General features: G+C 37.9%; 1 protein-coding gene across 1 annotated transcript; it reads left to right on the forward strand.

The window, feature by feature from the left end:
* Positions 1-322: 322 nt before the first annotated feature.
* LOC107081767 (inactive tyrosine-protein kinase 7-like) lies at positions 323-11,213 on the forward strand. Its single transcript, XM_015370004.1, has 11 exons — positions 323-476; positions 853-1,002; positions 1,207-1,354; positions 2,146-2,273; positions 2,838-3,044; positions 5,366-5,524; positions 5,616-5,848; positions 5,954-6,034; positions 7,295-7,446; positions 8,998-9,176; positions 9,280-11,213. Exons 1-11 carry the CDS (start codon positions 338-340, stop codon positions 9,438-9,440), a joined length of 1,737 nt encoding a protein of 578 aa, XP_015225490.1. The 5' UTR covers positions 323-337; the 3' UTR covers positions 9,441-11,213.
* The last annotated feature ends 5,451 nt before the right edge of the window (positions 11,214-16,664 follow it).

Consider the following 16,664-nt stretch of genomic DNA (forward strand, 5'->3'; position numbering starts at 1 on the left):
TTCTCTTTGGATTGTAAAGAACCCCCTAAGATCTGAGACAACAGTGAGCAATATTTCAATGTCAATGTGCAAAACGTAAACACACCTCACATCAGGAGAAAAAAACGTTGTCATTCCTCTAATTCACAGCTATGGGTTACTTTGTCTTGGTCTTTCACATAAAACCTCGAAGAGATACATTAAAGCTTGTCGCTAGATATTCAAGGGGTCTGAATGTGTTTGCAAAGCACAGCAGATGTCAGCCCGCTGTCCTTTCATCTGCAGGGAGAGTTGCACAAAGAAGGATTTAACCTTCCCCGCCTCCCCATGTTTTCACTGAAGGTGTTAACCACATGTAATGTTTCTTGGACTTTCAGAGAAGCTGAAGTTCACACCCACCCCCCAGCCTTCCCAGTGCCTGGAGCTGGATGAGGAGATCATCATCCAGTGCTCCGCCAAGGGCAAAGAGGTCCCCACAATCCGCTGGACCAAAGCAGGTATGCATGATGCTGGCTTAAGGCTGATTTATACTTCGAAACTAGGTCATCTGCGTAAGTGTTGCAGTGAACAAAAAGATGTCCCCGCCCCCTCCGCAGACACTCTGCTGCACCTCTCCCAAATTGTAGGTGACCGCAGACAGTGCAGCAGACAGGAGGCCGGCTTGTTTTGTTTTTATTTGCTCTCCGCTGCTGCAGATCTGATGTCGAAAGACCTATTTTAACTATATCTTACCTCCAATACAAAAAAAAAGATGGTGTGAAAAAGACTTGTGATCATTGACTTCTACTGTAGATCTCATTTGTCTTCATTAACCGCAATGGATTTCCAGTCTCCTCCTAAAGCCACTCCCTGCCTCTCTGTCTCCCCCTACAGATGGAGGAGAGCTACCCCCGCACCTGGATCAGAGGAACGGCCAGCTCCGCTTCGCCAAAGTCACTCGTAGCGACGCTGGCAACTACACCTGCATTGCCTCCAACAGCCTGCAGGGGGAGATCAGAGCCCTGGTCACCCTCACTGTGGCAGGTAAACACCAACCCTGACTGATGTTTCTTTAAAGAATCCAAACAAAGCAGCATTTATTGTCCTTTTGAGGATATTTTTAGCAATAGCTGAGGATCTGTGGGTTTCTGTTGTCCAGGTTAGTCTCTAGTTTTGCTCTGAAATTAATAAACTTTTTGCATTTTTTTCTGTCTGTCTGTGTTTGCACGCGTTTCTTTGCACACCAAGTGTACGTTCGCTTCAAGGTGGAGCCAGAGAACACCACTGTCTACCAGGGACACACTGCTGTTTTGCACTGCCAGGCCAGCGGGGATCCTGAGCCTCACATCCACTGGATGGTGAAAGACAAGACCCTGGATATCACTAAGAACGGCAGGTAAATGAGAAACGGGACCAAACAGATGTAAAGTGTGCAGAATCATTGCAGCAGCTGGCTTTTAATTTAAACAGTGAAGCGACTTTAAAGTTGAACTAGATTTTTTTTTTTGTTAAATTGGTAGTTGAACTGATATTTATTATAAAAAACACATATAGTTTTTGTCTAAACAAAGAAATGTACAAATATAGTAATTTTTTCCTCTTCATAGGATTTGACTATCTGAAAATTTAGCTTTAATAAGAAAAACAAGATAAATAATTTATTTTCCAGAACAGCAACATCCTTCCTACTGTCAGTCTTACTTGAGTCTCATCTACCTGCCTTATTTCTATTCTTGCTTCCTTCCCTTCTCATTTCTTTCCTCTGTCCTCCTTCCTTTATTCCCTTTTGTCTCAAGGATCAATTCCTCCCTTTATTCCCTTCATGTTCTTCTCGCCTTATTTTAGTCCTTCTTTTTATTTTTTTTTGTGATCCACCTCTTGTGTCCTTCCTCCTTTGTGTCCTCCTGTCCTTGCATCTTTAATTCCATGTGAACTACAACATTTATTCATTCATCCTTTTCTTTCTCTATCCTCCATCCATGTTTCCTCTTTATTTACCTTTTCCTGTGTCCCACGTTGTGTTGAATTATTTTGGTTTATAGATTTTTACACCTCTGCTAATCAAATGCAATCAATCAGAAGTTAATGTACAACTACCAGTTAAAAAGTATAGTTTAAGAGAGAGTAGACACAAGTTTCAGTAAGTAGGTCTTAAAAATGGCATTTTACTCTGTTTTTGTTCTCCAGAATCCAGAAGATGCCCAACGGCTCGCTGATAATAAGAGAAGTCACCACTGAGGACACGGGTCGCTACACATGTGTGGCTGGGAACAGCTGCAGCATCAAAGACCGTGTGGCTCAGCTCTACGTAGTGGGTAGGTTTAACTCTCTATCCCCCCCACACACACACAGAGAGGCATGCTTCCAGAGATCTTCTTTATCAGGGACAAAGGTGCACACGTGGAGCGGTGAGCCACAATCGCAGGAGCAAAGAGAAGGCATTAATTAAACCTCCACCCGTCTGTCCATCACCCATGGCGACAGGTTAATAACCGGCTCCACGTCTCTGACGCCATGGCTGTCACAGGGGTGAAGGGATAGGGTAGATGCTGGATCTAATAAAGCTTCAGACTCGGAGGTCGTTAAAATTACATATTATAACACTCATGTGCCGCCTGCTAACCTGAACAGAAGGACGACTCCTTTAAGAGACTGGATTTTTTTGTTTGGGTTTGTGTGACAAACCTAACAGTAACACAATCATTTTAATCTGTTTAGCTCTGAAGGACTTTATATTTCCTGTAGAACATATGTTTGCAGCATCCGTCAGGCTTTTAAATCCCTAAACCACCTGGAAAAGGGTTTCACATATTTCTTTCTGTAAATCTAAAAACACGCTCTCAATATCAACTGATGTTTCACTGTTCTTCATCCTGCAGACAAATTATTTCCCCTCCATCACGAGGACAACGACGATGACAAGGCTGCTTATAAGATGATCCAAACCATCGGGTTGTCCGTGGGGGCAGCGGTGGCCTACATCATTGTGGTGCTGGGACTCATGTTCTACTGCAAAAAGAGACGCAACGCCAAGAGACTGCAGAAGAACCAGGATGGAGAGGAGCCTGAGATGGAGTGTCTTAATGGTAGGAAGCCGTCCCTGCACTCGGGAAGTTAGTGTCTGAATTGGAAATGCACACCAATAAGCTTCTGTTGGAGAAATGAGCCCAAAGCATCATGGATCCTCTACCGTTCCAAACAGAATGAAGTGATTATTTCAAATCATAGCTACAATAAACTAGAAGCACAAGATGTCAGTTCTCCAACAGTATATTGTATTGCACTTTTTTTTTTTCTCACATCTCTTACCGTCCTTCTTACTGTAAGGTGGCTTTTCTTTTAATAATCGTTCTGCCCCGTGGGGATGCACAAGTTTAGACAAGTTACTATTGTTTTACTTATAAGGATCATCACTGCCTTACTTGAATCGCATGTCTTTCCCATTTTGAACAGCAGCTAAATTAGCACTTTAGTCAGTTATTGTACCATTTGTAGCATAAAAAGCATTACTTTTAGAAGTCAGCTTCACCTGGACAACGTTAACCTTTCAGTGATATGGTTGGATTTTTACTTCTGCAGATTAAACCTTAATTTTTAACTGTTTAGTTCGTTGGAACATCGATTAAATCGACTTATTTAAAAGGATTTAAAGTCTTTATTGTGTGAGGTTAAATACGCAATTACACCTCCCTTTTAACTGGTCTAATAAAGTTGCCGATTTTATGATGTTTAAGCTTTACATTCAGAGTAGTGTTGTTAAAACTTATTGTTTATTCATTTGTAAAGCTTTTTTTGTATTATTATATAGATCAAATCACCCATCCATATGATACCCTACAACAGGGGTCCCCAAACTTTTTCCTGTGAGGGCCACATAACTTTTCCCTTCTCTGATGGGGTGCAGGGGTCAGTTTGTAGCAGAAAAATTGAGACGATTGCAAGAGTGCCTTGACGTAAAAAATGTATTGTCTTCCAGAAAACACAATCAAAGAACCCTTTCTGGATTATTCACAGAGCAAAAGTCAGGAAATAAATAACACTATTTATTAAATAAATAATAACCAAATAACACTCTCTGGGTCCATGGAACATAAACCTTCTGTTGTGCTGTGAACAATCTTAACAGGTCCAAGTTCAGCTTAGTTGTCAAAGCAGAATCTCTTACTTAAATGGCTCTCAAAGTTCTTATGTTCCTTCCTTATAATCTTTTTGTAGGTTCAAATAGATTGTGGACATCACTGTTTGCAGCTCTCTCTCTCATTAACTTCCCTGTGAAACCTACAAAGCAAGCAGACTAAGAAACTGAACTAAGTGATACAGCACCTACACAGCACAACCACTACCAGTATGGTTATGGAGATGGATTTTATCCCAGTAGATTTTATTATGATTATATTTTTATACTCAGAGTGACTCATTCAAATCAGAAAAGTGATCTTACTTTTATATGTTCCATCAGTGTGAACTGTACGCCTGCATCTGGCTGGTGAGAAGTTGAATGTCAGGTTCCATTTTGGTCACTGCCAGTCTCAAACACTGATGCAGATGTTCATCTGTCAATCTTGAATTTATTGAAGTTTTCAGCAGTTTCATCCCTGAAAAGGTTTGCTTGCAGATATACAGTATTTGCTGCCAAAAAGTGTTGCACTGATAGATTTCTGAGAAAAAAGTCAGAATTCTGGCATTAAAATCAGAATTCTGAGAAAAAGGTCAGAATTGAATAGACTATTATTTTTATTTTTTTAAATGGCCCTAATCCTCTTCCATATCTCTTTGAGAGGGGCGGGTTTAAGATTTTTTGTTGGGGGTCGCCAGTTAGGGGCACAGACCCCAAAAGGGTGGAACATTGTCACGTTATAGGTGTGTATGAAATAGTTACTAATAGTTAATAATGAAAAACTTCATAATTAAGGAACATTTTATTGGAAATGTCCAACTTTATTTACAAATACAAAAAAGATAAAAAATAAAAAAAAACACTTATATGAAAATATCTCTGGTATTGTTCAGGGGGCCGGAGCAAATGTGGAAGCGGGCCGAATCCGGCTTGTGGGCCGTAGTTTGGGTACCTCTGCCCTACAAGGAAAACTAAAGATCATTGACTGAATGAAAAATACAGTAAATGATTCTGATAGTAAAAGGTTTTATCAGAAACATTTGTTCCTTAGCATCAACTTTATTTTATCATAAATATGTTAAGATTAAACACTGCAGTTTTCTAAAAAGTTTAATGCAAGACTATATTGATGTAGTTTTGAAGAAAAAAAAAATATGTTCTTCATGTTAAAAATGTGTTGATATTTGCTGCCACCTAGTGTTTGTTTTGGGTATAGTTGGTATCATGCTTGGTGACAGTATGTGTTAACCTTCACCTTACATTTCAAACCCACTGTGTTGTGTTCATCAGGAGGTGCTGTTCAGCAGAATGGCCACACCACGGCTGAGATCCAGGAGGAAGTGGCGCTCACCAACGTGGGTACCGTCACTGCAACCGAGAAGCGGCACAGCCACGCCAGCGATAAGCTCCACTTCCCTCGTGCAAACCTCCAAACCATCACAACACTTGGTAGGATTTTTCTGTTGTAGATATCATAGCAGAATAGAAAGTATGTTACTGTGCATCTGTTCTGATGTGTGTTTGGTGGATGTTTGATCAGGTAAAGGCGAGTTCGGCGAGGTGCTGCTGTCCAAAGCTAAAGGCATTGAAGAAAATGACGCTGAGACGGTGGTTCTGGTGAAGTGTCTGCAGTCCAGAGACGAGCAGCTGCAGAGCGACTTCAGACGTGAAGCTGAAATGTTCGGCAAGCTGAACCACCCTAATGTGGTTCGCCTGCTGGGCGTCTGCAGAGAGGCTGAGCCGCACTACATGATCCTGGAGTACTATGACCTGGTACGCACACGGGAGCTGAGCCAAAGAAACAAACATTTTACACTTTTTTTTGCCATATTTCCCTTTTGAGTCAATTTTAATTCAGTTTTTCTTTTTTGCTGACAGGGTGATCTAAAGCAGTTCCTAAAAATATCAAAAAGCAAAGACGATAAAGCGAAGCCTCAGACAATCAGCACCAAGACCAAGGTAGGTCCTCCATGTTTAATAAGTGACAGATTCTACTCTAGAGCTGCTTTTAAAGGGGATTTTTGGCATTTAAAGACATTTTTATTTCAATCTGGGCCAGATGTTTTTTTCCGGATGGATTAAATACAGGAAATTATATTATTTACTTTCAGATGAATTTTGTCTGAGAGTCAGTTGCTTGGAAGTCTAGTATATTATCACCCTAAACAGTGATTTAAAAACATCACTGCTCCTGAAAAGTATGGAGAAGAACAGGAAGAAATGGACCGATAATAGAAAAACTTTGAATCTGCATATTTTATTTAACTATGTAAAGATAATAGCTAAAATTATCAATCTACCGTAAGTCATTTTGTTTTTCAAGTTACCTCCAGATAAAAGCACCTCATTAATAACAGTCAGGTTATTCTTTTTGTTTTGTGCTTTAAAACCTTTTTAACTTTTAGATTTCAAAGCCATGTTTAGGCTAAGATCCCAAACAAAGCACTGGTACTCGTCAGCTGAATTTTGACATTACTATTACTATAAACTGATTTAAAAACCTCTGTCATTAAAAATTCAGAATTCAGATTTTTATTTTTGACTAATTATAAGCTGCCCTGATAATATCAACCTGAAACCAGCATCAGCAGCCCATTTCCAAATTTCTTAAACTCTAAGGACAATAAAACCTGAACCTTTAAACCTTTAATTCAGCTTTAAACATGATCCATAACCTTGCTGCAAGAAAATAAATCCTGCATAGCGTGACCTCTGAGGGAAAGTAAGAGATACAGCCTCATCTTTACTTAAGTAGCCAGAAGGAAACTATAAATTCCTTTAGAAGAGATTTCAAACTAGTCATGTATTTGTCTCACAAAAGTGGGTCGTTTTTTGACAGATTTTTTTATAACATCTTAGCTTAGCATATTTCATTTTTTTACAAATATGCCGCCAAAGACTGAAAGCAATATTTAAGAATAATGATCTGTTTTCAAAAACTGTAAAACAGGATGTTTAAGTTTTTTTTTAACCCTGCTGAGATTTAAAGGCTTCCTGGCTCCAGAACATGATGAAATATGCTCTTTAAACATCATTAAAATGGATGTCTTTTTGCTGCAGTTACTCGTTTTACTAAAAAGATGTCATTATTTCAGGGCAGTACCCCCCCTATCAGGTTATTAATGTTTAATAAGCAAAAAAAGAAAACCTGATGATGTATGTAGTGTTTTATGAACATTACTTTATACTCTTCTGCTTTGTCATTTCTCCTTCCTCCAGGTGTCCCTCTGTGCCCAGGTGGCTCGCGGCATGGAGCATCTGTCCAATCACCGCTTTGTTCACAAGGACCTGGCTGCCAGAAACTGTCTGATCAACAGTCAGAGGAGGGTCAAGGTGTCTTCGCTCAGCCTGAGCAAGGATGTCTACAACAGGTCTGTTATAAACTTAGAGGGTCTCAAACAATTATACGGCTGCGGCTGAATAAATTAAAAATATCTTAGAAAAGTTCATTCATTTCCAGTTTTTAAATAAAAATACTATAAACAATAAAAATACGGAAAAATCAGTCTACTGGGAAGCATTCTCATCTACCTCCACAACGTCTGTCAGCAGAAGGAAGCACGAAGAGCTATAAAGTCTGCTGGTAAATAACTGGACTGAATTTAGGACTTGATAAAACATAGTAGAGCAACACCAGCAGACATGGAAACATCAAACCAGACCTGAAGGAGCCTAGATTCTGTCCCTGCTCACTTTTCCTGCATAATTATCTCTTTTCCACTTGTGGCTCAAACGAGTAATGCACTACCTGTAGCCGATCTCCTTTAAGCTTTGAGGGAAAATAAATCTCACACCTTATACATCTCTTTTAAACTCTACCCTGCAAAAGCAATCTAAAGAAAGAATGTCTTAAAATAAGTGTATTTACTCTTAATTATAGCAGGTATATAAGATGATCTGCTATTGGGTATTACCCTTAAAATAAGATACCATGCACTTGAAATAAGAGACTGCATTTTTTTTTTGTTTTTTTTTAATGCAAATTTTCTTTTTCCATTATCAAATGTCCAACTTAATTGCTCAATTCAAGAAAAATGTCAATTTTTTATATTGTATAATGCATGAAATCTACATCAAGGTTGCAGTTTTCGCTGTTGCTTGTGCATTATTTTCCACCCGGGTTTTTCCTCCCACTAAATTTCCCATGAACACATGTGGAACCAGCACTCAATGAACAACCTCCTTCTGTTAGAATGTTTTTTTGTTTTTTTTTCTGTAATTCATCCTCTTTAAGTGTGTTAATGATCACCTCTCTGTGGTGCAGCTTTTAAATCAGCAGTCTGCCCTGTGAATGTGTCGACCTTTACGGAACAGAGAGGATTCAGACAGCTCTTTTGTTTTTAAGCTTTTGTAGAATCATTGAAGTTTATAGAGAAAACGCTTCGAATGCACCACTGTGTGTGTGTGTATGTTAAGTTTTAGGTTGTACTCTAACAATTGTAAATGGCTTATACTTCTATAGCGCTTTTTCAAGTGAGAAAAATCCCTATATAAGTATACTGTACTTAACCAAAGCGCTTTACACTACATTCAGTCACACACTAATGGGGGCACGCTACATTATAGCCACAGCTGCCCTGGTGCTCACTGACAGTAGGAGGCTGCTGTACACTGGTGCCACCAGTCCCTCTGACCACAATCAGTAGGAAATGCAGGTGAAGTGTCTCGTCCAAGGACACAATGACACTGAAAGCCGGGGCTTGAACCGACAACCCTCTGGTTGCAGGGCAAACTACTCTATCTGATGCCACTATACGATCTATGAATCATTGTTTGTATTGAAGAAGAGGAAAAAAAAGATTTTCCCGTTATGTAATTTGAGAGGCACCTGTAATCCTATGTAATAGATCTGAAACAGCCAAATAGCAAAAGGTGTCGCTCATGTTTGCTGTTCCTCTGTCTCCTCTGTCCTGTGAACATAGTGAGTACTACCACTACAGGCAGGCGTGGATCCCTTTGCGCTGGCTGCCAACAGAGTCTGTGTTCGAGGATGAATACTCCACCAAGTCGGACGTGTGGGCCTTCGGAGTGCTGATGTGGGAAGTTTTCAGTCTGGGTGAAATGCCGCACAGCAAACTGAGTGACGACGAGGTCCTGGAAGGTAGGCTGATCCTTTTTCTTAGGTTTTTCTAATTCTTCCAGTTCTTAGCCGCCAGATTTCTCCCAGGAATCTTGTCGTTATGTTTGTCATGTTTTACTTCCAGGTCTGAAGATGGGAAAACTGAAGCTTCCTGCTCCGGATGGATGCCCCTCTAAAATCTACAAGCTCATGGTCCGCTGCTGGATGCCGAGCCTCAAAGAGCGTCCCTCTTTCACCGACATCGTCCACGCCCTGGGAGATCAGCCCTCTGACAGCAAAGTCTGAGAGGACCTGCTGCCACCACAGGAGGGAAAAAGAACTTTGAACCATTCTTCCCTCTGAAGTATACATGCTGGATTACTAGTCTCACTCATTTCAGGGACGAGGGTTGAAGAGAGAACACGTTTTTTAAATTTCAGTTGATGGTGTGAACTTGACTTAAAGTCTGAGACTGCAGCTGCTCAGACCTCAGTGCCTCAACACCATTTTATAATCTCACCTTAGCTCTCTGCTGCCACCCTGTGGGGATGGTAGGAACAGCGCTCTGCTCTGATCGGTGCGGATTTCTCCTGAAACTAAGATGGTCTGTGGAATGAGATCTGGCTCTATCAATTTAAGATTATTCATCTTAAGAGGTTTCCTACACAGGCTGGAAAAATACTTGTATTTCAAGACTTCATCTCTGCTGTCTGGATGCATCCTTTTGTCTTCCCTTCTTCGCTCATTTCCTTTCCTCCTGTCCTTTCTTGTTTCCTCATTTTCCAGGTTTATTTCTCCTTCAGTATTTCTTTCTTTCCATGTCTTCCTTTGTTCCATCCTAATTTCTTTCCTCTACATTCATTTCTTCCTTCTGTCCCATCATCTTTGTCCTTCCTACATTCTTCCCTGGCACTCTTTGCTCTTTCCTTCAAACCTGTGTTCATCCCTTGCCTCCTTATCTCCTCCCACATTTCTTCCTTATTCCCTCATCCTTCCCTCCTGTCTTTTTGTCCTCGTTTCATTCTTCCCTTCCTTTCCTACCGTCCAGTTTAAATCCTGCCCTACTCTATAAATATCCGCCATCAGTTCAAAATGAATGTGTTTCATATTTTAAAATAACCTCAAAGGAGTTAGGAAGGCTCGGTCTTGGAAAGTTTTTTTCAGAAATCACGTGTAGGATTCCTGTCCTCAATATTTGCTCCTTCAACCTTTGAGTGGACTTGTACTAATGCCAAACTCTTTCAAAAACATGCGGCTGAAAGAAGAGACCTAAAAAGGTTTTGCATGAAGGTTCACAGTCTGTTACACTTCTGATATAAAACATAATCTGGTTATACTTCAGGAATAAATTGTAAAAAAAAGTTTTTTTCTAGCCAAGAATTTATATTGAAAGGATGAGTGAATATTGTGTTAACTTCAAGGTGCTTATTTTGTCACAGTTGCAGGGATTAAACCTATCACCATGTTAATTGTGCAACAGAACATCAATAGAGGTCCAATCACATTTTTAAAATCTTCGACCATCAGACAAAGTGTACATAATGTAGAAGCCATGCACTAACTTCACTTAAAAATACCACCTTTCTCTGTATAGAAGGATGCACAGGTACCTGTTTATTTATGATGAAGGTCCTGTTTTTTATTTTATTTTTTTTTAACTGTTTGTAATTGGTACTTAACTTTACTATGCTGTTTTTATGTTACCTGCTCCATCTCAGTATATATTCAGTCTGCATCCTAACTGAATATCCTAACAGTCGGTATAAGGAGGTCAAAAACATGGCTACAGATCGCCTGGACTCATCTAAGTGCCTAGTAAATGAAGGATTATCCTAACATTACCCCTTTTTTACATTATCTAATCAAAGGCAAAGACGTTTATCAGCTTGTTTTTTTTATCTTTTTGGTGTAATTTGTTTTTTTGTTTTTATAAATGCTAGGCACTCAGACCTAGACCTCCTTTTTTATTCGTCTTTCTTTTTTTTTCTTTTTTTTATCAGCTTGAGCAAATGTTAACCCTAATCAGATATATTCAGAACTATACATGCTGCTGTCAATAAAGGTGCACAGTGTTTTTAATAAGTGTGTTCTTTTTTCTTTTAAAGTTATTTCAATTTCCATGTTTGGGTTTTAAAACCAGTCTTTTGATTTCAAATGCAGACGATGTGGAGGGAGAAACTTGATGTGGAAAGGTAAAACACAAGATACGAAAGAATTCCCCAACTTTGTCGATTTAGTTTATATATCCTCAAAGGAGCAGGAGGAAGTTTGTAGTTTATTTTGTTACCATTAGATTATTTAATGAAACAAATTGTGTGTTTTCTGCATGTGTGTGCATGGTTGTTAGTCCTGTGTCTTCGTTGACCTGCAATGACCTGATGACCCGCTCCGGCTGTCCCCTGTCTCATCCAGCGACCCCTGCATGAATAGACACATGCAGACAAAGGTGATGGATCATTTATTTCACTTTACATCTTCTATATCTCATAGGCTTGTCCCGATCCGATCCACGTATCGGATCGGGACGCCGATATTGGCAAAAAAATGCGTATCGGCAAAGCATGTAAAATGCCGATCCAGACTGCCGATCCAGTTTTAAAAAAAAATAATCCGGTCCGTATTTTCCAGTTTGCCGATTGAAACGATCCATTTCACTATTTTGCGCCGGTGTTTCCCTGTTTTGCATTTTTATTAAAACTTACAGTAATACTTGCACCTTTAAATGTTTACGGTTTTACTGTTCACTGTGCAATTTCAGATTGCTATTCATAATTTTGTCCAGTTTGTGTTTATCTCTTAATAAACAGGTAAGTTTGTTGTTACCAATCATTGTGTTTTATTCAATCTCACCTAATTTAGCTGGCTAGATGTTATCAAGAGTACTAAAACCCTTTTCAACATGAGTCTTACAACTAAGGCTAAATACTTTAACTTAAACTTAAATGCATGCTTGGATAGGCTGGTATCGGCCAGTATCGGTATCGGATCGGAAGTCCAAAAACAATATCGGTATCGGATCGGAAGTGCAAAAACCTGGATCGGGACATCTCTAATATCTCATAAATTTTTTAAAATGCCCAGTTTAGAATACAGTTTCACTTACAGCCTCCATACTGAGCAGCATTTTCAGGGTGTAGATATAAGTGTTTGGACAAAGGTTGAATTGTTTAATAAGTGACCGATATTGGGTTGGTTTTTACCAAAGTTCATTGCAACAAACTGATGCAGCATCCTAACGGCTAACATAATTTACCATACAGATAATAAATGGAGATTAAAAAAGAGGGATTAAAAATGTGCCCCGTGATTGGAGACCCGTGAGGTTGTATCCTGCCTTTCTCTCATACTGCTGCAGAAAGGCACAGTAGTCATGACAATGACAAGTACTAGATGATGCGTTGATGGAGATTTAAAACATATGTCCTTCAAATCTGGATCTTAAAATCAATCCGAGTCCCCTGATTTTATATTCAAAAGAAGAGTGTTTGGGACTCTGGAGGCCACTGAAATGAAAGACTTTGTTTCTCAACTTGCTTTGAGGCAATATAAGAAAGTCTAGATCAAAGACCTCTACGTCTAAGAACAAACACAAAAAAATAATACAAAGTTAAATAAGTAAAGCATTAAGCTCTCCATTTTTAACATATACCCACTGTATGAATATCTGCATAAATTCATGCTAAATTTGCACATTTTAAAATATATAGGATTCTAAAGAGAAGAGTGTTTAAAAAAAAGCATAAATGTTGTGGAAAATGAATATGCAGCACACCTGCCTTTTTGGTTTTGTGTGAAGTGAGGGTATATGTCTCTATAAATGCCTCTATAAAGGTGTACATTATGGAAGATGTATAAAACAATCCCTCTGCCGCTGTGTTGTTAGAAATTATCAGAAGGCGTTCGGTTGGTTAATATTATAAAGAACTCTTTACGTTTAATATTATATTTACTACAGAAATATGTGGAAAATGAAACGTGACTCCAAAGAGCTGCATTTTTGGCCTTTCATCCATTTGGTTTGAATAAGTGTTAATACCTCAGCTGAATAAAAGCATTATTTTTAATTTCTTACTGGATGTTTAGAGTAGTTAAAGATTGTGAACCTTGTCATATTATAAATCTTTGGTTTAACTGATTTCAGGTGTAATTTCTGTAAAAGCTTGCTGGAAATTACCCCCATTGACCACTAGGGGGTGGTGCATCCTATTTATAAAGATCAGGGGCAAGACTTGATTTATGAGGTTATTTTATACATATTTTATTATTTTTAGAAGTGAAAGCATAACCTCTAAACAATGGACTGCACATACTGTTCTTAAGGCTATTTTAGGTCACTGTGTCGCTGTGCTTAGAAAAACGCATTGAAGAAAGGCCAGATGTCCTGTCCAAATTTAGCCTAAACAAAAAGGTAGAGGGTTAGTCTTGTTTAACATTTCTGAATGACAACTAAACAATAAACTTCTTTTCCCTCTTTTAACAGATTTTGCTTGGAAGGTAACATTGATCTAATCTAAGTAATTGTTTGATACTTTAATAACTGAAAAGTAATTTCCCATATTTATATTGTATATCTAGAAAATAATCTTTCATCCTGTTGTCTTTGGACATATAAGCATTTGAGTTAATGTGGTAATGAAAGCTTCCTCCTTACACTTTATACCCCTAGAAACTCCTAAAGTAGAAAGTGTTTCAAAAAATATCATTAGCACTTGTTCTAACCTGCCTGCTGGAAGAAGGACGAGGGAGGGGAATCCATACATTAACCGTTTTAGTGCCTCATAGCAAAATTTTGTGTAACCACCATTTCTCATGTTAGGGTGTTTTGTTCATAGAGCCACGACTTGCATTCATTTAACAGTTTGCTGTTGCTGTTACTTCAATGCAGCATTCTTACTCTGTGGTAATGGACTTAAATAATAAACACCCCAGGACTTCCTGCTATTACTAAAGTCTGTGATTTGAACAAATCCTTTTATACTATCTTTGCAGGGTTTTTTTTTCTTTTTACTATTACATTGTAATTATTACTTTAATATCCTGCTTTTAAAAAGAAAGGTGCTTTTGGATCTACCTGACCGATGGAGTTTTAGCTTTTTAGGTTATAGTTGTTGAAATGTGTCGTGAGGGCGACACACTGACACCTGTGATAAAGGTGTGTAAAATAACTAAAATAATGGCAGCTCTCTAAAGACAAACTGCAGACTCAAGCTCTCAATCTTAGTACATTTTTTAATTTAGGAGAAATTTAAAAGTTAAAGAATCGTAGTTTTATTAGGGCTGAAACAATTAATTGGATTAATTGTGATTAATCAATTATTAAATTAGTTGACAATTATTTCGATAAATGATTAATCGTTAACTGTAGTGTAGAGACTCTAAAACATGCATTTAGCGGACAGGGCGACCCACTTAGAACAGTAATTATTTTTAAAAATGGAAAGAAATATATAAGGTTTTGCTCTTAAGATTAAAAAAAAAAGTTTTCATCTTTCAATATGCTCTACCCAGAACTCCAAAAGTGGAAAAGTTTTAGTTTCTCCTGGTTTAATTTAGTTAGAAATCTTTGGAAACCATCGGCTATCTGATTAAGTGAAAAAATAATCGACAGATCAATTGATTTGCAGAACAATCATTACTTCCAGCACTAGATGTATAATATTTCTTGGTACCTCAGGCAAATTATTATGGTAACTGAAGCATAGAAACTTCAAATAAAACTATTATTTTATCAACAAAAGCTCAGGATGGCTTTCAGCTGGCAAGACACACTTCAAAAATACTGCTGTGTAAAGTGGAAGATCTGTCATGCTGTGGGCCTTCATCACTTAAGGAGTATAGTAGATGAACAGAAATAAGGTTTATACTTTTTTTTATTTGCATTATGTTAAGTTTAAACAAATACTAACCACAACATTTAGAGCTATTGTTGATTTGCATCGCCCATCCACAGATCTTCAACAACATAACCTACTTTGCAAACACAAATGCTGTCCTCTTTTCTTTGACATTTGTCTTATGACTGACAACAGTTAAAAACGCCTACAAATTATTTTCTGTTGTGATTCCCCAATGTATAAACATACCCAGAAATCTATATGTTTTGACATACTTCCTGTAAAATTTCCATTGGAAAAAAAGAGAAATTTGGATCATTTGATGTCAAACTGACTATATATATTTATATATATTTATATAATATTAAAAAACACATTTCCAGAAAAATTTGTCATTATTCAGTGGACTTTGGGCTTTTTTTTAAATAGCTGTTTCAGAAGCTACTTAAGTGTGTTAATTCACTGCCTTTATGAAAAGGGAAATTAAATGTAACCTCTTCTTAATCTAAACATGGCATAAGTGGTGCTATAACTACCTTTACAAATCAGACTGTTTTCCTGGAATCAAGATGAATAGAAATGAGTGGCTGTAGAGTCTAGACTAAGGGTCTGTAACCTGCAGCTCCAGAGCAACATGTGGCCCTTGTAGATTTCAGCTCCGGCTCTTTAAAGCTCTGATGGGGAAAAAAGGCTGGGTTAACTATTTCCCTCATGTTTCCATATTATGTTTGCAAAGCTTTCCTATAATGCTCTTCTGTTTAATTTTTATTTTGTAATTAGGTTGTAAACTACATGTTATTTTTTCATTTTTTATAATTAAGGTTCATTCCATTCATTGTATTTGATTGTATTTTTTTTTCAAAGTTTGCCTTTTTCTCTAATAATCAGATATGTTTTTAAAGCTTTAATTTAACTATAAAAAAAACTAGTTTACTCAGTAGACTTAGACAACCTTTATCGTCATACAATGCCGTTATACAAAACAAAATTTCGTTTAGTACAGCTGTTCAGAAAGTTGAACATTTCCATATATAAAGTGCAGCAGAGCTCAAATGTAAACAGTAAGGGAGAAAAAAAAAACATGGTGCAAAAAGCGCATTTATATGGAAGTTCAGAGTAATAATATATATGGTGCAATTATGCAGTATTTTTGATTTAGTGTTAGTACATAAAACTAACATAGGATCACATAGTACTATCTTTAGAAAAACATTGTAAGACAAAGGGTAAAACGTCTCTTAGGAATGCAAAAGTTGGTGAACCCTGTTCTAGAGTTTAGTATAGCATTAATATCCTGAGGGCCTCCAACTACCAGCAGGGGGCACTCGAGAGCAACTGAATTCCATCCTTCAGTTGTCTTCTACAAATTATCATTATATAATCATGGAGGGACTCTTTCCTGTCCCCAGCGGTCAGTGGGTTAACCTAACAGTGTTGTTTGTTGATTGAGGGAGAAAGCTATAGTACTCAGAGAGGGCCTTCCTATTCACATAGAGAACATGCAATCTCTTTTTTTGCCAGTATGTTCAAATCACAGCAGAACTTACAGTTCTGTAGCCATTAGGTACAAGGTAAGTCATTTTGTCTTAGTTGTAACTGTTTTAGATGTGAATTTATTTTGGATCTAGTTGAATATTAAAGCTATGGATCAGATTGTCAAGGAAAACAATCAGCAGTATGGAGGAAGGATCATTTA

Source organism: Cyprinodon variegatus, unplaced genomic scaffold, assembly GCF_000732505.1.
Source record: "Cyprinodon variegatus isolate N-32 unplaced genomic scaffold, C_variegatus-1.0 Scaffold40, whole genome shotgun sequence".
Taxonomy (NCBI): domain Eukaryota; kingdom Metazoa; phylum Chordata; class Actinopteri; order Cyprinodontiformes; family Cyprinodontidae; genus Cyprinodon; species Cyprinodon variegatus.